The sequence below is a fragment of the Crinia signifera genome, chromosome 3 (assembly GCF_055691185.1).
Source record: "Crinia signifera chromosome 3, ASM5569118v1, whole genome shotgun sequence".
Lineage (NCBI taxonomy): Eukaryota > Metazoa > Chordata > Amphibia > Anura > Myobatrachidae > Crinia > Crinia signifera.
Window position 1 is genome coordinate 235,634,567 of NC_139219.1, and position 23,855 is coordinate 235,658,421.

Genomic DNA, 23,855 nt, shown 5'->3' on the forward strand with positions numbered 1-23,855 from the left:
CGCTCACGATCACCCCGCCATCCACACGCCAGGATGGACACCAAACTGAACCCGGGGACCAGAGGACAGAACGCCGCTGCGCCACAGCAGCAACGACATGAAAAACACAGAGGTGATCACAGCATGGCATCTGACCCAGACAACGCCCGAGGCACGCCAGCTGCAAAAAAAACCATCACGGAAGATGGAAGCCCCCCTCTGGATATACATAATACTCAAGGTATGTCCCCAGCAGCCCAGAAAGATTTCACAGCGCTAATACAGGCAGCGATACAGCCATTACTGCAAAACGCTGTGGGAGAAATAACTGCGCAAATGGGGAAGCTTACCACATGGCTGGGGTTGGCGGAGGCTCAAATTGATAGCAACATGGGGGAATTGCTCATGCTGAGAAAAACTGTGACCAAACTAGAAAAAGAACAGAGATACCTTAAGGATGGTTTGGAAAACGCAGAAAATAGGGCCAGACGCAATAATTTAAGGATCTCAGGGATACCCGAGTCAGTAAAAGGGGCTCAATTGGAACATTTTATCAGGAACACTGTTCCTATGCTGCTTAATGTAACAGATCCTACCTGCAGCAGGTAGGATCTGAATAACGACCGACCGACCCGCGGGACCGCGCATCGGATTGGTATCGGTCCACACCAGGACAGAAAAGGGCCCAATCACCACACAATCTACATCCAATTGGTCGGAATTGGATCTAGATTGAGGGAATCGGGCCCTAGTCGTCCTGGTGTGTACCAGGCATTAAGCTACATGGAGTTCATTTTTTTTTTTTAAATGGAAACAAGTCTTTAATCTTGTAATCATTCAGCCTATGTATTTAAATGGATAAAAAAAAAAAGTCACTCTGTTTGGTATCACCATGTGTACCACACTGAACATGGAGAAGGGAAACCAAAAAGAGAACATTACCGGAGGAGACCAGAAAGAAAAATGATAAACATGCTGGTTTAAGGCTATAAGATCTACAAGCATATGGATGTTCCAGTGACTACAGTTTCAAATATTACTAGAAAAAGTTTGGGTCTATAGCCAACCACCCAGGCCTATTCACAAGAAAACTGACTCCAGATTAAACAGAAGGATAGCAAGCATGTCATTAAAGAGCCAAATAAATCTTTCACAGAAACACAAGCTAAATTGTAAAGTCAGTGTCTGATCGCACCATTTCTTGCTCTTTGAGCAATAGTATGGTCAAAGCAAGATGGACCCAGGAAACCGTATTTTTGAAAAACATAAAAAAAATTAAAAAAAAACCTGGAATTTGATCAAATGCATATTGACAAGCCAAAATGTGTCTGAAGAAAAAAAAAAAATTGGGACTAAAGCCAAAACTGGGGATTTTGCCAATTCAAACAGTCTCAAACACAGCCTGTGACATTGTAGTTACAAGTTGATTGGTTTATCACTCTCGATTTTATCACTTTGCAAGCTTAGTACATCTGGCCCTCTATGTTTACAGATGAGAAAAATTTAACTGTAAAGGAAGCCACCACAGTACCTATTGTGGACACCATGCCACAAGTGAGGGGACACAGTACACTGTGAGGGGACACAGTACACTGTGAGGGGACACAGTACACTGTGAGGGGACACAGTACACTGTGAGGGGACACAGTACACTGTGAGGGGACACAGTACACTGTGAGGGGACACAGTACACTGTGAGGGGACACAGTACACTGTGAGGGGACACAGTACACTGTGAGGGGACACAGTACACTGTGAGGGGACACAGTACACTGTGAGGGGACACAGTACACTGTGAGGGGACACAGTACACTGTGAGGGGACACAGTACACTGTGAGGGGACACAGTACACTGTGAGGGGACACAGTACACTGTGAGGGGACACAGTACACTGTGAGGGGACACAGTACACTGTGAGGGGACACAGTACACTGTGAGGGGACACAGTACACTGTGAGGGGACACAGTACACTGAAACAGCGTCAATGTCCACTTAAGTCGAAATTTCAGACAAAAAAAAAACAAATCGTGAACAACTCATGTCAACCTGGTACTTGTGTCAACCTTAGCCATGTCGACCTATTTCATAAGTCAACCTTTACAGTGTCAACCCTATGACCCATACCCAATTTTGGCACAACAGAGTATTACATGAGAATTAATCTAAACAAAGATTTTGCAGTTACAAAGCAGGTTTGTACCACATTGGAGATACTTTGCTGTAAAAATATTCTGCCCAAAACTTATTATTTTACCTCACATTTGTTCTAAGTAAAAGACGTACACTTATGCACTAAAGTACATATGTAGAATACATTATTAAAAATAGTTTAAGTAACTATACAACAAGGAACTTTGCATTACATCAGCAGCTATGCAGACTTCACCATTACCTGGGTCCAGCCCTGCTGATCACCGGGGTTGGACGCTCAGGTCAGGTTATTTTTCAAGGATCCTTTTATCCCTTTCAGATTGCTAAGCCGAGTCAGACCCATGATTACTATCCAGTGTCTGCCCCGGCTCCAGTGCTGTCACACTAAACCCAGGTTTAGCCCTGGTTATAACCCAAGTCAAATTGCCAGATTGGTCAACCCAGGTAATACGATGTGGTGCTTTTACGTTGCACCTCAACATGGGTCCATACGTCATCAGCCGGGCAATAAACTGGGTCCGAGGTGCGATGTGAAAGGGGTATTTAACACTAAACGACCTGGGTAGATACGGCAATAACCCAGGTAATTGCAGTAGTGGAAAAGTGGTATGAATTGCAATATTTGACCTCGACCCTTCAGAAATGGTGTAATGGTTAGCATTACTGCCTCACAGCACTGAGGTCATGGGTTTGATTCCCACATTGGCCCTAACTTTGCAGAGTATGTATATTCTCCCCGTGCTTGCGTGGTTTTCCTCCGGGTACTCCATTTCCTCCCAAAAATATACTGGTAGGTCAACTGGCTCCCAACAAAATTAACCCTGGAATGAATGTGTGTGTATATGTGGAAGGGAATATAGATTGTAAGCTCCACTGGGGCAGGGACTGATGTGAATGTTGAACTATACACACACACACACACACACACACAATACCTGTACATACCAAAATACATTCAAAATGTCAGGCAGCTATGTCCATAAGATTAGACAAGCATGCCCTGGTGTGAATAGTGACCGGAGAAGCATTTTGCTCAAAGGATGAGGAGGTGTTGAATAGCTACAACTGGAATTCTGCCCAGTGCTCGCACACAGATGAAAGCAGACTTCTTTCAGGAAGAGTAGAAAATGATTAGTAGGAAAAACAAACACATAATAGCTGAGAGTTATGTTCTCTTGGGAAAAAATGAAAATCTTCCAAGCAACTTGTGTGACTGCAATTTTTACGAGGTTACTGTTCATGTTTACCAACCTGACAAAGGTAACTATAATCGGGTAGATGAGCAGTTCCAATCAAGGCTGAAGCTTACACTCCATAGTGTCATATGGTGACTAACAGTCCAAGCGCTATTAATAACAACACTGGGGCTGTCAATTACTGAATGATGCTTTGGAGGGCTTGGTGATTACAGACCAAATAAGATGGATGAATCATGTAAGCAATGGTGACAGGTGCACTTTCAGCAGGGGGGAGATACTTTGCAAAACTCTAAAAACTTTCTTAATGTTCAGTAAGTTTAATTAGCATTTTAGTAGGAACTAAAAAGGTCCATACACCCTGGGCAATTATGCACAGCATGCATGGACCGGGGGGGGGCATTTCCAGCGATCACACGGGAGCACGCATCACCGCCGGGCCGTACACACCCAGCAGCTTTGAGCTGAAAGTCGTCAACCTTGGTGTTTTGAGCAGGTTTCAGCTCAAAATTGCCCAGCATGTATGGGCCTTGTGTTACAGTGAACCATGAATTTAGAAAAAATACAACCACACATCTTTAAAGAAATGTAATTTAATTTTAGGTTTTGTACATGCAAAACAGTAAATATATTTGTTACCAGTTATCTATACAGCGCACACATTCTGCAGCACATTACAGAGAATATTCACCCATCCACATCAGTCCATGCACCCGTGGAGCTTGCAATCTCTATTCCCTTTTGCACACACACACACGCTAGGTTTAATTTTTTTGGAAGCCAATTAACCTACCAGTAGATCTATGGATAACGGGAGGAAACTGAAAAAACCCGGAAGAAACCCACACAGCACAGGAAGGATACACAATCTTCAAAGTTAGGGCCATGGTGGGAATTGAATCCATAACCATTACACCATCCGTGCTACCCATATTAGCCAGAGACAGGAAATATATTTTCACATACATAAGACAAATGTTTTGAAGTCTAAAATACAATGTGTGACCATGTGTGTAGCACATGGGCGAAAGTATGAGGACATCTGAACAGCGAAAAACCAATGCGTGTATTGAATAGCTGATTTCTAATGAGCTGTATGGAGATGGTCAGCCCTGTGATTATAACAGCCTCCACCCTTTGGTAGGCTTTTCAGATTTTAAATACTAGTCCTCATACATTCAGTCACAAGAGCATTCGCGAGATTAGACAAAGGGCAGTATTCAATGTCAAATATTCTCAGTGCATGGCGAGAGATTTTTTCTCTCGCCATGCACTCTCCGTGTTCCGGAGCCTCCTGCTCCCCCTATTCAACGTGTTAAAGACTCGCCGCCACTCGCGGCGAGTCTTAACCCCTGCAGCGGACGAGCGTCCGCGGCAGGGAGCTGTCAGGGAGCCAGGGGACGTAGCAGCCAAGAGAGATTAAAGTCTCTCTTGGCTGCTGCAGGGGATATGGGGTGGGGAGCAGGGCTCCCCTGGACCCAGGCAGCACAGGCTGCCCCCCCTATAGCCAGCGGGGGACCCAGTATTCACTGTACCCGAACGTGCATCGGGTGCAGTGAATATATGAATATCTAATGAGCGGCTCGAGCGCTCCGGCCCCCTGCTGGCTGCACTGTGTAAAAAAAAAAAAAAAAAAAAAAAAAATGTAAAAAAATATTTTTTTTTAAAATTAAATATATATTCATGTGCTATAGGCACATGAATAAAAATAACATGGCCCTTCACAGAAAAAAAAAACCTGATTTTTTGACACCAAAATTAAAAAAAACACCCTTTTAGTTTAAAAGTTCACATTCCTGCTCTCCATCAAAAGATGGAGAATTTCTACACGGAGAGAGACGGCGAGAATCACTTAGAAAGACGGAGAATATTTCACATTGAATAGGGTGGCTCGCCTTTGGAGAAAAAAAACCTCTCTCCACCGCGTGAAAAGCACAAACTCTCCAGAAATCACAGCGAATTTTTCTCATTGAATACTGCCCAATGTCTGGATCGCAGTGTGTTGTAATCCATCCAAAAAGATTTTATTTCCCCCAAAAAATGTGAACTCAAAACATTTTTAACCCCTTCCTGACAGAGCCAGTTTTTGCGTTCCTGACAGAGCCCTTTTTTTCAAATCTGACATGTATCACTTAAGTGGGGATAACTTTTTTTTGCTTTTACTTATCCCAGTGATTTTGAGATTGTTTTCTCGTGACACATTGTACTTCAAATTAGTGGTAAATTTGGGTCGATACAGTCTGTTTTTTTGTGAAAAATACCAAAATGTCGTAAAAAAATGGAAAATTTAGCAATTTGCAAAATGTTAAATTTTCTGCTTGTGAGACAAATAATCATACCACTCAAAATAGTTAATAACTAACATAGACCATATGTCTACTTTATGTTTCCATCATTATTTCAACTTCCTTTTAATTTTTTTGGACACTAGGAGGCTTACAATATGAATAGCAAATTCTCAAATTTTCAAGAAAATTTCAAACACTGATTTTTTTAGTAACCAGTTCAGTTCTGATGTGACTGAGGGACTTGTATGTGAGACACCCCCATAAATGATACCATTTCAAAAACTGCACCCCTCACAGTATTCAAAACCGCATTTTGGAAGTTTGTTAACCCTTTAGGTGTTTCACAGGAATTAAAACAAAGTGTAGGTGAAATTTCAAAATTTCATTTTTTTTGCAGATTTGCAATTTTAATACATTTTTCTAAGGAACACAGTACATTTTACTAGAGAAATGTGACTAAAAATTGATTCCCCCAATTCTTTTGTTTTCATAAATATCCTATATGTGGCCCTAGTGTGCACGTTGACCAAACCACAGGCTTCATAATAGAAGGAGCACCTACTTGATTTTGGAGCCTCCTTTTTATGAGATTATTTTTTAGGCACCATGTAGGTTTCTAGGCACCATAAGATGCTAAAATTTAGGAACCCCCCCACAAGTGACCCCATTTTGCAAACTACACCCCTCAGGGAATTCATCATTTTCAGAAGGTATGAAGGAGAAAAAGCACCCCAAAATCTGTGCCCCAATTTCTCCCGAGTACGGCAATGCCTCATGTGTGACCAAAAAGTGGCAGGACTCAGAAGGGAAGGAGTGATATTTGGATTTTGCAGCACAAATTCTGGTGGAATGTTGGTGGGTGCAATGTCGCATTAGCAAGACCCCCAAAAGCACCAATACAGTGGAACCCCCCCCACAAGTGACCCCATTTTGCAAACTACACCCCTCAGGGAATTCATCTAGGGGTATAGTGTACATTTCAAACCCCCAGGGGTTTCACCAATTGTGGTACAACACAATTTTTTACACAAAAATGCAGTTCTGGCTCAAAATTTTTGATTTTCAGAAGGTATGAAGGAGAAAAAGCACCCCAAAATCTGTGCCCCAATTTCTCCCGAGTATGGCAATGCCTCATATGTGACCAAAAAATACCAGTTGGGTGCATGGCAGGACTCAGAAGGAAAGGAGTGATTTTTGGATTTTGCAGCTCAGATTCTGGTGGAATGTTGGTGGGTGCTATGTGGCATTAGCAAGACCCCCGAAGCACGGTGAAATGATGAACCTAATAATCCATAGATGTGTGGTATATTTTAAAACACTCCTTTATACATAGGCCGGGTTTGTCGGAGCAAGTTTCACAGTGGAAAATAGTTTCCTTTCTTATTCCCTTTTTATAGCAAACTTTGCACCTTTTTTGTGTCCTGCCCTTTCTTGCAGTGGAGGGGATTTCGTTCGGAAAATGCTGCCCTGGTACAATACGGGGGACAGTACTAGAAGTACTGGGGCCCTCTGCCTGCTGGTTCCCAAATATTAGGCCCTTTATGACTTCCTCTTGAAAGTGCATAAATGTCCCCCTCTGGCCGGTAGAACGGAATAGCACGTAAGCGTTATACAGTGCCATCTGGATGATATACACGGCCAGCTTCTTGTACCAGATTTTTGTTTTCCGCAGGGCACTGTACGGCTTCAGTACCTGATCTGAAAGATCCACTCCGCCCATGTACCTATTGTAATCCAGGATACAATTAGGTTTTGAGGTGTGGGTACTGGTACCTCGTACAGGGACGGAGGTGGTACTGTCTCCGTGAATTGTTGTCAGTATAAGGACATCCCTCTTGTCCTTATATTTGACCAACAACATATTTTCGGTGCATATTCCCCTGCTTTCACCCCTTCTCATTACTTGGGCAATGTGCGTTTTTGGGAGGCCTCTTTGGTTCTTGCGCACAGTACCGCAAGCTGCTGTACCTCTTGAACCAAGGGCCTTAAACAGGGGGATGCTAGTGTAAAAGTTATCCACATAGAGGTGATAACCTTTATCCAGGAAGGGGTGCACTAAATCCCAGACAATTTTTCCACTAACACCTACGAGGGAGGGGGGGCATTCTGGCGGTTCAATTCTGGAATCCTTCCCTTCATATACCCTAAACCTGTGAGTGTACCCTGAGGTGCTTTCACACAGCTTATACATTTTTATGCCACACCTTGCCCTCTTACTGGGAAGGTAGTGGCGGAATTTAACCCTTCCTTTAAAATGTATAAGGGACTCGTCTATGCAAATGAATTTATCTGGGATGTACATCTCTTCAAATTTGGCACTGAAATGATCAATGACCGGCCTGACTTTGAATAGCCGGTCAAAGGTGGGATCATCTCTGGGTGGGCACTGTGCATTATCGTTGTAATGCAAAAATTTAAGGATCGTCTCAAATCGAGCCCGGGGCATGGCCATACGGTAAAATGGGGTGCTGTACAGAACATCTGTACTCCAATATTGCCTAATTTCTGGCTTTTTTACTATGCCCATATGAAACACCAGACCCCAAAACGTCATCATCTCTACTGCATCTACAGGGGTCCACCTAGCAAATGATGACGTGGGGTTTTGAGCAATATAAAATTAGTTTGGTCCACCATTAAATTTATAAAATCATCAGAGAAAAATAATTTGAAAAAGTCAATTTCTCTGAGACCTGTGGAATCAAATTGGATTCCTGGCATGGCCAAAAACTCAGGAACCTGGGGCTCAAAATTGTCTGGTGGTGGGGTCCATACGAGATCAATTATTGGGGGGGGGGGTCCTCAGCTGCTCTACGGGGGCGTCTTTGAGGGGGTCCCTCATCACCAGAGGAGGAAGAGGAGCTTAAGACGAATCCTTCAAATTCCCCGCTTGCATCACTGGCTGTGTCAGAGTCAGAGGCAAGCATGGCATATGCCTCCTCCGCTGAATACATTCTTCTGGATGACTGGGATGACATTTGGGATGCCATTTTTATTTTTGTGTTACTGGTAGTGAAATGTTTCAACACGTGTATAGTGTAGGGGGGGTAAAAACTTTATTTCAACCCGGGGGGTATGTAGTGTGTATGTAGTGCAGAAAAAAAAAATACTTTATACAAAAAAAAAAATTGAAGGGGTTAAAAAAAAAAAAAAAAAAAGGTCCTGCGCCAAAAATTGAGCACAGATGTTGGTCAGTAACGTCCGTCACTGAACAGCGCTCAAAGGCAACAGGAATTTGATCAAAAAAATAAATAAAAATAGATCAACCCTGTGCCGAAAAAGCTGATCAGTGATGTACGTCACTGATCAGCGCACAGTGGCCACAGGACACCCACAAAATCACAGTGTGCGTAAAAAAAAAATTAAAAAAAGACCCCACAGCACCGACAAAAAAAAAAAGGTGATCAGTGATGCGACACTGATTACCAGTGAGGGGCAGCAGGTGCACAACCTTTGGTGCAACTGACAGTGCAACTGGCAGCAACTGACAGGTATATATCTAAAAAAAAAAACCTCTGCACCCCCAAAAAGTTGCTGATCACCTCAGATATAGTGATCAGCACAAAAGGCGGGGGCAGCAGACACAAAATTTAGCACTCTCTATCACTATCTCTCTCTATCTATCACTCTATGACACTGCAGCAGCAGCACTGACAGTTATATATATGAAAAATAACCCCTGCACCCCCAAAAAGTTGCTGGGGGTGCACAAAAGGGGGGCAGCAGACACAAAATATAGCAGTCTCTATCACTCTCTGTCACTATCTCTCACTATCTATCACTCTGACACTGCAGCAGCAGCACTGACAGGTATGTATATATATATATATATATATATATATATATATATATATATATATATATATATATATATATATATATATATATATATATAAAAAAAAACCTGCGCCCCCAAAAAGTTGCTGATCAGTTAATTTATACTGATCAGCACAAAAGGGGGGGCAGCAGTCAGTGATATAAAAAATATATAGCACAATCTCTCTCTATCTCTCTAATAACTCGCAGCAGCACAACACAGCACAACACAGCACAGGATGTCACAAGAAGAAGCAAGATCCAGGCAGTGATCAGGTAAGTATTTAGCAAGGTTCTGGTCAGTATATGGCGGCAGCTGGGCACGGTGACCGCACTGCACGCAATTCCAGACCGGAATGGCGTCTGCAGTGCAGTCACCGTTAGTTTAAACCCCCCTCCATGGCTGTGATTGGTCCGTCGGTCCGACGAACCAATCACGGCCTTTGGGGGCGGGCGGGGTGAGGTGGGGTGACACCAGTGTCACCCTTACACCCCGCGGTGATTGGTGCTGTACTTTACAGCACCAATCACCTCCGATTCCGTGTCACCGGCGAACGTTATTCGCCGGTGACACAGAAAACGCTGTGAATGGCTGTTCACACTGAACAGCCAATCACAGCGATCGCCGACGGGGGGGGCGGCATCGCAGCCCCCCCCCTGGGCATGCAGGGACATGTCTGCTGTCAGGGACAGCAGACATCGTCCCTCTGTCACTGCGTCTCTAGACGCAGTGACAGTTTTAAGTCATGACGTATATATACGTCATGTGTCGGGAAGTACTTCCCGGCCATGACGTATATATACGTCAAATGTCGGGAAGGGGTTAAAAACACAAATTTCAATAAATACAGAATTTGAGTGCCAAAAAAAAACAAACACTTTACTCATTTAGGGCCAGATTCTCTAAGCTTCAAAAGTGATCAAATGGAGAGTGATAAACAGTCAGCCAATCAGCTCCTGCTTGACATTTTTCAAACACAGTCTGTGGCATGGCAGGTAGGAGCTGATTGGCTGGCTGTTTATCACTCTCCATTTTATCACTTTTGAAGCTAAGAGAATCTGGCCCTTAGTCTGCCCCTTTTTTAGCCTTATTGGTTACAGCGAACCATATTAAAGGCTTATAAAGGATACTGTTAAGTTTATCCCATGCATGTTTAAGTAGCTCTACCACCTCTGATTGGAGACTCCCTTGTTCTCTACTCTTTCTGTTAAGTGATTTCATTTTTTTTTCCTGCCTGCTGCAGATTTGTCTTCCATGTGCAACCAAACAGATTGCTTTCCTTCCTCATAGCCTTGTTATATTGCTTACCTGCTTTGAAGTCATCTAAAACAGGGACACCTAGATCCATTTCCCCTGCAGTAGTTAACATTACCCTTTGATTTAAAACTTTAGTAACCCAGTCAAAAAAAAGTAAATTGTTCTTTGTCATATTCTACCTCCAGTGAACCATTGCTGTTTTGGTTCCTGTAAGCCAGGCATTCCCAACCAAGGTCCTCAAGGCACACCAACAGTGCAGGTTTTATATATATCCAGGCTTGAGCACAGGTGACTTAATTAGTATCTGAGGGATTCTGATTAAACCATCTGTGCTGAAGCCTGGATATCACTAAAACCAGCACTGTTGGTGTGCCTTGAGGACCGTGGTTGGGAATGCCTGCTGTGAACTGCTGGATTTGAGATATTCTACAACAATTTCCTTACTACTTGTGAGAAGGCAAAGGATAGGGCCTGCCTGCATTTTAGAAATTAGTTACCCTATGGCCCAAGTTCTGTATTCTTAAATGAAATCCCTCAGTCTGCAGAGTTCACAAACAGGAAGCCTTTCAAAAGCAGACAGTAAGGAAGTGTTCCTTTTAGAAAAAACCTTCCTACTCCCCTTTGTAAAGATTGACAGCATGGTCCACCAATCTGAAAGGAGAAAATGGAAAGAACCAGCAAAGGTGGATTGTGGGAGAGGGGAAATGGAAGAAGAGGGGACTGTGAGGTGAGGTGCACAGCTATAGTCACTGGAGGTTGGGGTGCCATCCCCTCTGTGTAATCAGTGAATAGCCATTCTGTGTGCCCTGCTACAGCTGTCAGTGCTGCTCAGGACTGTAGGAGATATACTGATACATTGTATAGCAGCTTGATGAGACTTTGCTGAACTGTGAGTGGACTTTGTTAGTATAATCTTGCTGCTGCTGCTGGTTACTGGATTTCTTGGTCTCCCTGAATAAAGTACAACTTGTTTTCATTGTTACCTGCTCACTCTGCTGTGTGATCCCTGAACCTCCTGGGTACCCAGGTCACACGGTATCCTCACACTACTAATATAAGGCTCACTGGAAGGTATCTACTTGTCTCTTCTTGCTTCTAATTTTGTGCAGTGGGGAACTGCTCTTTTTTAGTCCACTGGAATTACTTCTGTAGCTAGTAAACTGTTCAATTATACCCCTTTTCTATCTGCAAGCCGGGTCGCACCCAGGATTTTGTACCCGGCTACAACCTGTGTGCGACCTGGCTTGCAAACCCATTCACACTACAGTCCCCACCCAGCATAAAGCCGGGCGGTTGACGTCACCGGGTGGTGGGGTCGGGGAGGCGCTGGGAGATGAAAGCATCTCCCAGCTTTGGCACTGTAGTGAATAGGACCCGGGTCGCATCAACCCCGGTTACCTGTTTACACTACACAGTGATCCAGGTTGAACCATGGTCGCTACCTGGGTAGAAATGCCGGGTCTCATGACCTGGGTTATTTCTAAAAGGGAGCGTTTCCACCAGCCTAAAATCCTGGGTTTCGCGCACTCCTGTGCAAAAACCCAGGATATTTAGGCTAGTGGAAAAGGGGTATAATTCAGTTAATGGTGTTACCATTATCTTGGATGTATCCTATTCATTTCTGTTCAGGCTTTCCTCTGTAAATAAAGTCTTACTCGTATCTACCTAATTTTTCTGAATATACTTACAACTTAATTGTGGCCCGTTCCTCTCCTTTAGTAGCGAATACTACTTTAACGAAAAATTCTCCTTTCACTGCTATAAACAAAAAAATAAGTTTTGCCCTTTTACCTACAGACTGGGCCATTTTTTTCCTCAGGCTGTGCTTTTTCATATCTGATTATCTTCATAAGGTGCCCATACACGCACCGTTCCCGGCGGTGCGATGCTATGCGATGGGGTGCGTGCTCGGCGGCACCTCATCGCACAGTACAAAATGTATGTGCTGCACATACACTTGCTTTTCTTCATCGCAACGCATGCGATGCGTGCTAGTTAAGCTCAAAATGCACGCCCGCATCGGGACGTGTATGGGCACCTTTATTCCTGCGTAAAGGCCCATACACTGGGTGACTGAGCTGAATGCCAATTAGTAATTGTACTTAATGTTTTTGAGTGCACTACCAATCTACGACTACAAGAATTGAGTTTTATAGTAGTCCAAGATATTGGGTTTATATGATGAGCAAAAAAATGTACAGTTCATTAAGTGTCTGTGCGGATCCACTCAACCTCTAGCTATATGCCCATTAGTAGTTAACCTATCAGTTCCTGCATTATCAGCACAAAGCGTTTTTCACTTAGATCTAAAGATCTTGATTGGGCGTTCAAATTCCTGTCCTGCTTGGGCAGCCAAACTAAAGACTTTCACAATTTTTGGTACTTGTGTATTATCACAGCGCCCCCCGATGTTGGTCGTGCGATGTTTTAATCGCATGCCATGCACCCGATGCAACGCAATTTTTGCCCACTATGCGATGAAAGATTGTATAAGCACCCTAAAGGGTGCTTTTAAGCACCGAAATGGGTGCTTACAATGTTAAACGCACCCCCACGCGTCCTCCGACCTTTTCATACCCCCACTATCCACGTCGGTGTGGAGCTGAGAATAGAAAGTGTGCAGTGAGCCCGAAGCATGGCGAGCGCAGCGAGGGGACGCGGATACCTTCACAGGTATTGGTGTCCCCTCGCGGGGTTCACAGGTATCCGCGTGCACTCGCCACACTTTCTATTCTCAACTCCACGCCCACGTGGATAGTGGGGGTATGAAAAGGTCGGAGGACGCGCACCGCTGCGCTCGCAACGCTTCGGGTTCACGTTTATAGTGGGGTGGTGGCGTGGGGGTGCATTTAACATTGTAAGCACCCATTAGGGTGCTTATACAATTTTTAATTGCATCGCATCGCATTGTATGGCATTGTATGCCATACACAATGTCATACAATTTAAAAATTGTATGACATTGTACAATATCGCATACCTTTTGGTATGCGATGGGCGCCGTGATAATACACAAGTACCCAATTTTTCCCTGCACCTCCAGAGGCTGTGAGAAAAACAGACTGCGACAGCTGATGGGTGCCCTATTGAAGAAACAGTTGAATCACTCAAATGGAAATCCATTCATATAGACATTCTCAACCTCTAGGAGTTTTGTATGTGCTCTTCATATACTTATCTAGGTTTATAGCACTCGGTTTATTTGCATTTCATTCGGCATGGTCTTCTGCTGCTGTGGATGTAGCTTCCCTCTACATGCAGATACAATACTTCTTGCTAGTGGTTCAGGTTGCTTTATTCCTATTTAGTTTACTGCCTCCCTATGCTAGTTTAAATATTTCCGGAAGTTTCTAAAATGCTCGCTTATGGGGCACACAGGACAATTTAAGCCCCCTTTCTAAGTGATGTGACTACAAGCACAAATCGCTCTGTGTGTGTATGTGTGTCCAATAGAGATGTGCAGCCCTACGCATCACTATCGCCGGGCTAGATGTTTTAAGTATGCTTAATATATCTAATCATTGCCTGTGTTCTCTCTATTGAGAACATGGACAGATAGCTCAGCACACATCGCTGGTGAAGTGCTGAGCAATTCAGTGTCGCCCAGCACAAAGATGGACTTGCTCTATGTGTATGGGACATAAGTATTCTGATCCCCTTTTACAAGCTTGAACAATGACATCTAAAGCTATATCTTTTTGCTTAATTCAATTTTTAGGATGCTCTTTATCCCTTGGAGCTGTGGCACCAGGTAAGCACCCTATTTCTCTAGCTCGGCAGCATTTCCTCTAATAATGTAATATCCCAAAGGAAGTTGAATTTTCCTATAGTTGTATTATAACTCACCTGCTTCTGTTTAAACACTTAAATACTCAAGCTGTTTGACTTCAGGATGCAAACGGCAGCAGTGAGCATCTAGTTTAGGGCTGGGCAACACCGGGCCTCCAGATGATGAACTACACATCCCAGCATGCCTTGCATCAGTTTCAGCATGGCCACATAGCAAAACTAATGCAAAGCATCCTGGGATGTGTAGTTCATTAACATCTGGAGGACCGATGTTGCCCAGCCCTGATATAGTTAAATAAATTCCAATGGCGGTTAAACCAGTGATTCTCGTGTCACAACAACAATCTCATTCCATTAGAATTCTTATCAGCTCACTGAGGCACTGGTTTTCCAATAGATGGGTTTTTACCCTTTCAAAACTGGAGGTTATTTATACCTTCATGACCAGAGCAATTCTGGTGACAGCTTAACATTTGAAAAAGGTGCACAGCCACTGAACAATTTTGCCAAGCGTGTATCCTGACCGATGGGTAAAATCGGTGGGCTGAAAAATGCTCAGTGCATACACACTGAGTTTTTCGCCTGTTTTAACGATTTTCCCGGGGTGAACATCTTTTCATATCAGGACACTATGGAAAGCAGTCCACCACCTCACTCATTCTACGGTAATACCAGCAGATGAGTGGCTGAGCCAGCAATGATGCAGGATAGCGCATCAGCGATTATCACTGCCCCGTTTAGCATCAGCAGACATGACTAGATAGTACTCTCTTTGACAAAGCCCTAACTACTGGAAGCAGCGGTTATGCTACACTAAAGGTGCCCATACATGCACAGATCCCAGCGGTGCGATCTGTGCTTTGAGGTGCGCGCTTCCACGGCACCTCATCGCATAGTAAAAAAAACATGTGCTGCACATACTTTTTGTACTTGCTTTTCAGCACATTGCATGCACAACGCATGCAATGCTATTTTAGCCCAGAAAGCACGCCGGGATCGGTGCCCATACACTAGTAAGATTTATCTTCAGATCTGTACAAGAGGTGGTCCCCTAAGGGACGAACAAGCGCTGGTAATAGTTCAGATCCCAGCTGCTGTGCAAAGGTGGGGTAGTTAGTCCCAGCAACAAAATGGAGAGGAAAAAGGAAAAGGGGCACAGCGCTATTTTTGAGAAGGAATAAACACCATGGGATATGGATATACATTTTTTTTAATAGAAACACACATCAAAATTAATGCATTTGCAGACATAACTGTAAAAATCAATAATGAATAAAATCTCACTGTTAGGATGGGTGTTGGAGCCACCTAGACTCAGGTGATCACCTTTGATAAAGCCAGTTGATCTGGCGAAACGCGTCAGTTTGTGATCGTTCCACTCTCAGGATTGGACCCGAGCCATCTGTTCACACACCATTCCACTTGTGCCACTTTGGAAATCCACCCACAAGACCATCGATACAGGACCACATCACTAGAGACATCTCCAGGTGAGCCCTCTCCACCAGCCACCTGTTGAGCCTGCCCTCCCCGGGACTATCAACAATGGAGCCCTGTTAGAGAATATCTCCAGGTTAGGCGCACCCATTCCAGCCATCTGTTCAGGTCATGTCCCCCTGGGTACCACTTTGAAGATCTCAGCCAATATCCATCATTGGACACCTCCAGGACATTGCAAAATAGCCATCTCCAGGAGGTCATTCCGGGCTACTGCATCAAGGCCACCCCAAGGAGGTTTTTCCAATAGGACGGACAATGTCCAGTCTTTCATTGGCTACGACTGGTCCCTGGTATCGAAATTGGCCAACCCCCTTTCCATCCAATTCCCCCCCACGGCCCCATTTGGCCACAGTCCAACACAGTGGACTCACCACTTCCTCTCAGTACTGAATCAAAGCAGTGGAATTACAATTACATTGGCCACGGTAAAGTGCACTTACCAAGAGGACCTCATTTCAGTCCTGAGTCTAGGTGGCTCCAACACCCATCCTAACAGTGAGATTTTATTAATTATTGATTTTTACAGTTATGTCTGCAAATGCATTAATTTCATGTGTGCATTTCTATTAAAATAATTTGGGCACTTGTGGAGTATCACGGCTCCCATCGTATGCCATATGTAGTGGCATACGATGGCATACGCTGGTATGCGATGTGATTTTTACCGATTTTTCAGCATTTTTGGTCAAAAATCGTATGCGATCGCATCGGATGCCATACGACGGCATATGTTTTTGATCTTAAATGCATCCAAATGCATTAAAATTAGTATGATAATTGGCCCCAACTGTAATTTTTCACTGTGTACCACCCCCAATATCAACGCCAACCCGAAGCGTGGCGAGCGCAGCGAGCCCGCGAGGGGCGTCGGTACGCGTCCTACGACCTTTTCATACCCCCACTATCCACGTCGGCGTGGAGTTGAGAATAGAAAGTGTGGCGAGCGCAGCGAGCCACCGAGCCCGAAGCGTGGCAAGCGCAGTGAGCCCCGCGAGGGGACGCGGATACCTGTGAAGCCCGCGAGGGGACGCGTATAGCTGTGAAGGTATCCGCGTCCGCTCGCTGCGCTCGCCACACTTTCTATTCTCGACTCCACGCTGACGTGGATAGTGGGGGGGGGGTATGAAAAGGTCGTAGGACGCGTACCGCCGCCCCTCGCCACGCTTCGGGTTGACGTTGATAGTGGATAAAAAAAAAAAAAAAAAACAATCAGCTTGATTATTCAAACACAGGGGCAGATGTATTAAGCCTGGTGAAGAGATAAAGAGGAAAGGGATAACACAGCAGCCAATCAGCTATGTTTGAAAAGGACAGTTGGGAGTTGATTTTCTGGTCCATTATCTCTTCACCAAGCTTAATACATCTACCCCATAGCCTGTAGAATTAAAGTTCGGAGCTGACTGGCTGTTAGTTTAGTTTATCAATATCATCTGGCCTATTGTCATAATTTTAGCACTAAACTTATTGATGCAGGTGTATACATACAAGTATACTCCATGTGCGTTATACATAAATCAGTAGCTACTTTTGTGTCCTACCTGTTTTGTAACGAAGATAATGAACAGAAAAAAAGTCACACACACAAAAAAAAACAAAAAAAACACCCAAGTCACAACTAGAAGGGCTATTTAACGCAGAGATGCTAGAGCAGTGGTAGCCAACCCTAGCCCTCGAGAGCTACCAACAGTTCATATTTTCCAGACAACCTATCAGCTGCACTCATTAATCACTGACACATTTTAAAAGATCCACAGATGGAGCCAATTAGCTCACTTAGGATTCTGTGAGGAGACCTGTAAAACATGCACTGTTGGTAGCTCTTGAGGACTAGGGTTGGCTACCCCAGGGCTAGAGGTATGTAGACACATTTGTAGGGTTTATTTGCTAAACCTTCTAAGCTCCATAGCAACCAGATTATATAATTTTCTAGAAAATAGAGAAATGATAGACAAAACCTAATTTTTGCTACTGGTAACATCACCTCTTTATTTTTAGAAGCTTTAGTAAATCTAACCATGAGTTTATACTTTGACACAGACAATGACCTTGTGCGATTTTTCAAGCAGCGCCTGTAATTGTATTAATATATAATGTTTTTATCTTTATGGGTCAGAATGTGTTTTGTGAGTCTTACACAGTATTGTGATTTAAAGTAAAGTTTTAAACTGTTATAGGAGTGCCCCAACAAAGACCGTTTAATTTTTCTTGCTCATCTCTGACGTGTTAAAAAATCCGGTAGTAGCATGCGGCTATTGTATTAATTAATTACAATTGAAAGGCTTTATAATCTTTGGCTTTTCTAAAATAATGATGTTATTTGCTTATGGCTTTATTTTGGGAGAAGTTTGGTACGAAAGTAATCGCGCTGTTAGAGGTACTTGTTGACATATATTGTTCTCTTTGAAGAGCTGGAATTCCAGACATTTTAGATAAGTAACATTTTTATTTAAAGATTACCGTTTTGGATTACCTCAATTCTATAAATTCATGGGGTGACATGCTAGAAAGACCTGTGAGGCCACAAGCGGTCAATAGAATTTCACATAGAGAAATGTTTTAGTGCTTCAAAACGTGAACATTTAAGCATACGGAGATCCTGGACGTGTTCTATAAATGAAGCACAAGACTAAAGCTGCAGACCACTGATGCATTTCAATTGATGTTGAAGAAAAAAAAAAAAAAACCTTCACTAGGCTTGCTTAGTAAATTCGAGTTATGCTGTTAAAGAATGCTACTCTCAACATTGGAGTATGTGCAAAGTTATATATGCTATAACCGCAAAACATTCAGAAATAAGATACAGCAGATTTCAGCTGCTGTGAAATCACCAACATTGCCTGTTAATGCATTTTTGTAAAGCAAGTCTTCCCAGTTATCAGTCACTCATGCTAGAGAAGACTATCCAGCATTAAATGTAAGTGAAAGTACGAAAATGCAAATGGGCCACAATTAAATGTTTTAGTGTTGGCAGCAACTGTAGGCTAACTGAAGGAGCCATTTAAAAGTAACTCCGTTTGGTCGAGTTCTTCTGCGGGTGGCATGCTGAAATCCATGAAAAGTCACCATTTGAGCACCAATAGTTTGGTCTGGTTTAGTTGCTGTGTGCAGCTATACCAGATGTTAATGAGAGCGATCAATGCAAAAAAAAAAAAAATTCAATACAAAAAGATCAATCGCATATCACCCTGATATCTTCTATCCCTTTAAACTGCAGATCAGACACAAAATGACAATTGAATACAGCCCCAAAAGTTCATCAATACATGGTCCTATATTATACAATGTATATGTTAATGTCGGGTGTGCTACAGGGTTCTGATAGTCGGGACCCCGATAGTCATTAGCCCAACGTCGGGATCCCGACTGGCCGGACTCAGACCGCGCGGCAAGCGCAACAAAGCCCCTTATGGGCCCGCTGTACTCGCCACCTATTCTATTCTCCCTCTATGGGGGTCATGGACTCCCACGAGGGAGAATAGCCGGTGTCCGTCAGGAACCCGTGCGTCTGTATTTTAACAGTCAGGATCTCGATGTTGGGTAAATGACCGTCGAGATCCCGACTGTCAGGACCCCTTCCGGCACCTGTTAATGACCATTAACATGTTTATGGGTATCCCTTTTCACTGGTTACTAAAAGGCCATGAGAACATACTGAAAGTAGTTAGACAGCAGCATTCTTTAAAAATGTTAGTGTTCAAATTTAGGAACCAAGCAACATACACAATCCATTAAGGAAAACTTTGCTGGAACATGTAACTGAATGATGGCACCGCCACTATTTCAAAAAAAGATTAGCACCGCTAAAACATTGATCCCCAATAGAGTAATTTCCAATCCAGCGCAGATCCTAAAGGTGCGAGGGTGCAGTGCAATGCGTGCTCTCGCGAATAGAACAAAGACTGTGCAGCCTGTGCTTTTTGAACTTTCGCATTGCATTCAAAACGCATGTGATCAAGCTCAAAACACACAGAAATGTTGTACCCTGTATGGCACCTTTACACAATTCTAAATTAAACATGTATAGCCAAGCTAATATTTATATAATGCCACAACTTATGCCAAAGCGCTGTATAGCCCTGATGAGGAACCAAACTCATAACCATGCTATGAATCAGCAACGCTAACCACAACAAATACCATTAGGGTAACTTCCCTAGATCTTTGCAGCAGATCCAGGGAAGAGGTAAAGAAATAATTTGGTGGGGCGGGTTTGTTTGGGCACAAAAACTGGGATAATTATTGGGCGTTTGCAAAGAACTGAATTGCTCTGGTGTGCCCCATTTTATGTCACCCAAATAACTGAGGGGCAGATTTATTAAGCTCGGTGAAGTGATAAAGTGTCTTTTTTTATCACCGGCCAATCAGCTCCTAACTGTGAAGTTACAGGCTTGGTTTGAAAAGTAACAGGCAGGAGCTGATTGGCCGGTGATAAAAACCAGACACTTGATCATTTCTCCAAGCTTAATAAACTTGCCCCTAAATTACCCACTTTGTGGCTTGAAGCACAACAAACCCAAATCCATGTAAGTTTTTCTTTTGAGCAAGTTTTCAGGTTTAACTCCTAAGGCTATAAAGACAAAATCTGGCAACAACCCTATTACATTCGGGTCCATATGTGAAATGGAAAGTGGGTCATATATAGAAAAGATGTATAACTTATAAAAGAGGAGTGGGCAAAAAAGTCTACAGTTATGCAATAGACCAGTAATGTCTTAAAACAATACGGAAAAGTTGCAGGCAACAAAATGTGTTACCTAACTGGTGACTACACAAAAAAAAAAAAAAAGTATCTGAACATTTTTAGAAGTGTGTCTGTTTAACCAGTTGTGTCTAGATAGCCATAACATCTCTGGTCAAGTTTGCTCTTGCACCTGTGGCTATTCATCTAGGACAGAGACCATCCTTTGCCTTATTTATAACACTTAAGTTACTGCTTCATTACAAGATCGGTTATATTGAAATACATGACTCAAAGCTCCAGCAGGCAAAACGGTCTTTCTACAATGGTGTAATCAAGCACTACATTTTTTGATGGAGATGAGAAAATATTATTGTGTGCCCTTTCAAACAAATCCTATGAAAAAAATAGCTTGGAAAGATTAATTAAAAATAAAGTAGATATACTGTTGATAGTTGCCAATTTGAAATGAAGTAAAGCTGTGCACACATTGTGCATTTTGGGCATGCGATACACGCTCCCACGCACATCACATCGCAAAGTACGTGCAGCATGTACTTTTTTGAACTAGTTTGCATCGCATCTAGTTCAGAACGCATGCTGTTTAGCATACCGCATGATTTTTGAAATAGGTGCGATCTAGCTCAAAACGCACGGAGCACATCACACCATGGGGCAGATGTATTAAGCCGGGCGAAGAGATAAACTGGAGATAAAGTGGAAGGAGATAAACGCACAAGCCAATCAACTCCCAACTGTCAGATTTTGAACACAGCTGATTGGCTGGCTGGCGGTTCATCTCCTTCCACTTTATCTCCAGTTTATCTCTTCGCCCGGCTTAATACATCTGTCCCCATGTGTGGGCACCTTTATACACTTCAGCTACTACATGCCTGGCATTTACAGGTTACACCTGTGTACAAATGGATTTATTCAGTGTCAAAATATTTCCTTGTTGAAGCTACAGGGTACTCTGCAACAAATGAAGGAACTACCCATTTCAAATGACTTGGAAACTTATCTATTAAACTAAATACACCAGCATATGAAAGGAAGCCTGATTATAAATAGAAAGGCTAACATGTTTTAAATAGCTGACAATGCGCCTGAGATTTGAGAGTGACAGGAACAGCTGAAATACTCTTTACTAGATTCTTGCCTCCCTGGCAAGATGCTTTAGGTGTCTTTCTTGTTACAAAGTAGCAGTGTTATATTGCTAATGATCAAATTGGTCTGTTAGCTATTTCTGAGTATAATATAACATGAAAAAAATGAAAATATAAAAGCTAAGGATGTCTATAGAAACATTTGCGCGTTTGATTGTTAAAACTATGCTTACTCTCTCCACATACTGAACACTACTGAGCAAACAAGTTGTAAAATAAATATTTATAAATCCACAAATATAGTTGACAGGAGATATAATTGGCACTCTTTAGTACGCACTGTTTAATTATCATAAAGTCTACATTTAAAAACCATTATTATATGAATGTAAATCTGGGGGTTGCAAGCGCTGTGAATGGTCTTGCATGGGTGCGATCAGAGAGCATCTAAGGCTATACTCAGAATGTTCTGTATGACAGCAACTTTTTACTAGTAGAGCATTTTAAGGAAAATAATATTGCCTTATTTATTCTGTAAATAGCATAACAGACAATAATAAATCCTGATATATTGTCCCTAATTGTGTACTGCAGAGACCCAGAGAGATGTAGGAAGCTTGGTTGGAAGAAACTTGCAACACATTAATCTCCAGTACCAACTCCCCGCATCTTACAGGACACTGCAAGGCCAACTTCACCAGGGGGTGAGATGGTCTGCAGACGGGGCCTCGAGAAGGTGGGGGTGAGCTAGTCTGCAGCACGGTAGCGGGCCGGGGATGTGTGGGGAACATAGAGGGCTGAAGAGCACAGAGAGGAAGTGACAATGGGAGGGGTGCTGGTAACCAGGTGCAGTCAGGAACACAGCACCCACCGGGATGCTCAAGCTGGGAACCTATCCAGGTGGCTGCCATAGGCATCTCACCACATCCAGTTACCACCACCACCACTACAGCCCACTGGCCGGTTACTCGCCCAGCTGCCTCCCCCCGGAAAGACCTCCCAGACTCATCACGACAATGCTTCCACTACGCCGCAAAGCCGCGGCCTCCTCCTGCCGCCATTCGCGCTCCCACACTGCAGGCAGCCAGCAGCCGCTCCCAATATATCTGTCCCTGACACTAGGTCTAGTCCCCTTTCCCTGTCGCGTCGGGGCTGCGTCTGGGCGCCCGGGTTACCTTGTAGAAAGCTCCGTTAGAGCCGCGCACTTCCACCGTCAGGTCCTCCATGTTGGAAACGCAAAGGGCGATGGGAAGGATTTCTAGAAAGTTTCTGCGTCACGGAAGGAGGGCGAGAGAGAGAGAGCCGGGGGCGGGGGGTGGAGAGGAAGGGGAGGAGACCGCAGCAGCAGCAGTAGTACTGTATGTTGTACACACAGCGGGGAGGCCGTCGCGGCCCGCAGCTGCTGCAGGCGCAGGAGAACGCAGTCTGGGAAGGGAGCAGGGCAGGGTACACCCGGCGTCGGAGAATGGGGTGTCTCCCTAGGATAGCAGTGTTAAGGACAGGCGGGGGCATGTGACCGGGAGCCAGGAGGGGACATGCTGGGGCCCGTGGGAGGGATGGCCGGGTCCCCCGTCTGCTGTTCTGCCCAAAAAGCAACAGTGGGGCGGGGACAACTTTCCCATTAAGTGCAATGCATGTGCCTGCTAAATATAGCCCCCGGTCTGCCAGCCCTAAATAGAGATCGCATCATTCTCCTCACACCCCTCCCCCATGCTTGTAGCTGCTGTCACACTACATAGTGTGTGCCTCTACCGCCTCATGTACCTGTCATGTTTTTTCAAGGCTTTTGGGCTTAACCCTCATGGAATGCATCCAAACTCGTCGTCGAGGCTCTCAAAACCTGGGGAGAATGCGACGACCCTGAGGTGCAAGGTGGAGGGAAGTCCAATGACCCTTGTCCCTTTGTGGGATGGGGTTCCTCTAAAGGAGCCCATACATTTGAGTGACTTCTGAGAGGGCGCACACCCCCCCACCCCACCCCCTTGAGCCGCAGGATCAATTGTGATCTATTGTATCGCATAGGTGCCGATTCTGTGGGTGCTCAAGGGCCCGAGCACCCACAGGAATTAATGAGCACCCACGTGCCCGTAAC

General features: G+C 44.0%; 1 protein-coding gene across 2 annotated transcripts in view; it reads right to left on the reverse strand.

Annotated features, from left to right (window-relative positions):
• FXR1 (FMR1 autosomal homolog 1) overlaps window positions 1-23,094 on the reverse strand; it is a 56,180-nt gene extending 33,086 nt beyond the window's left edge. Inside the window, exon 1 of one of the 2 annotated variants that reach the window (XM_083177689.1) lies at window positions 22,939-23,094. In XM_083177689.1, the coding sequence (XP_083033815.1) occupies window positions 22,939-22,989 (51 nt within the window). In that variant the 5' untranslated portion in view covers window positions 22,990-23,094. The remainder of the gene's footprint in view (window positions 1-22,938) is intronic. The other variant, XM_083177688.1, reaches the window with a different exon arrangement.
• Window positions 23,095-23,855: the final 761 nt, after the last annotated feature.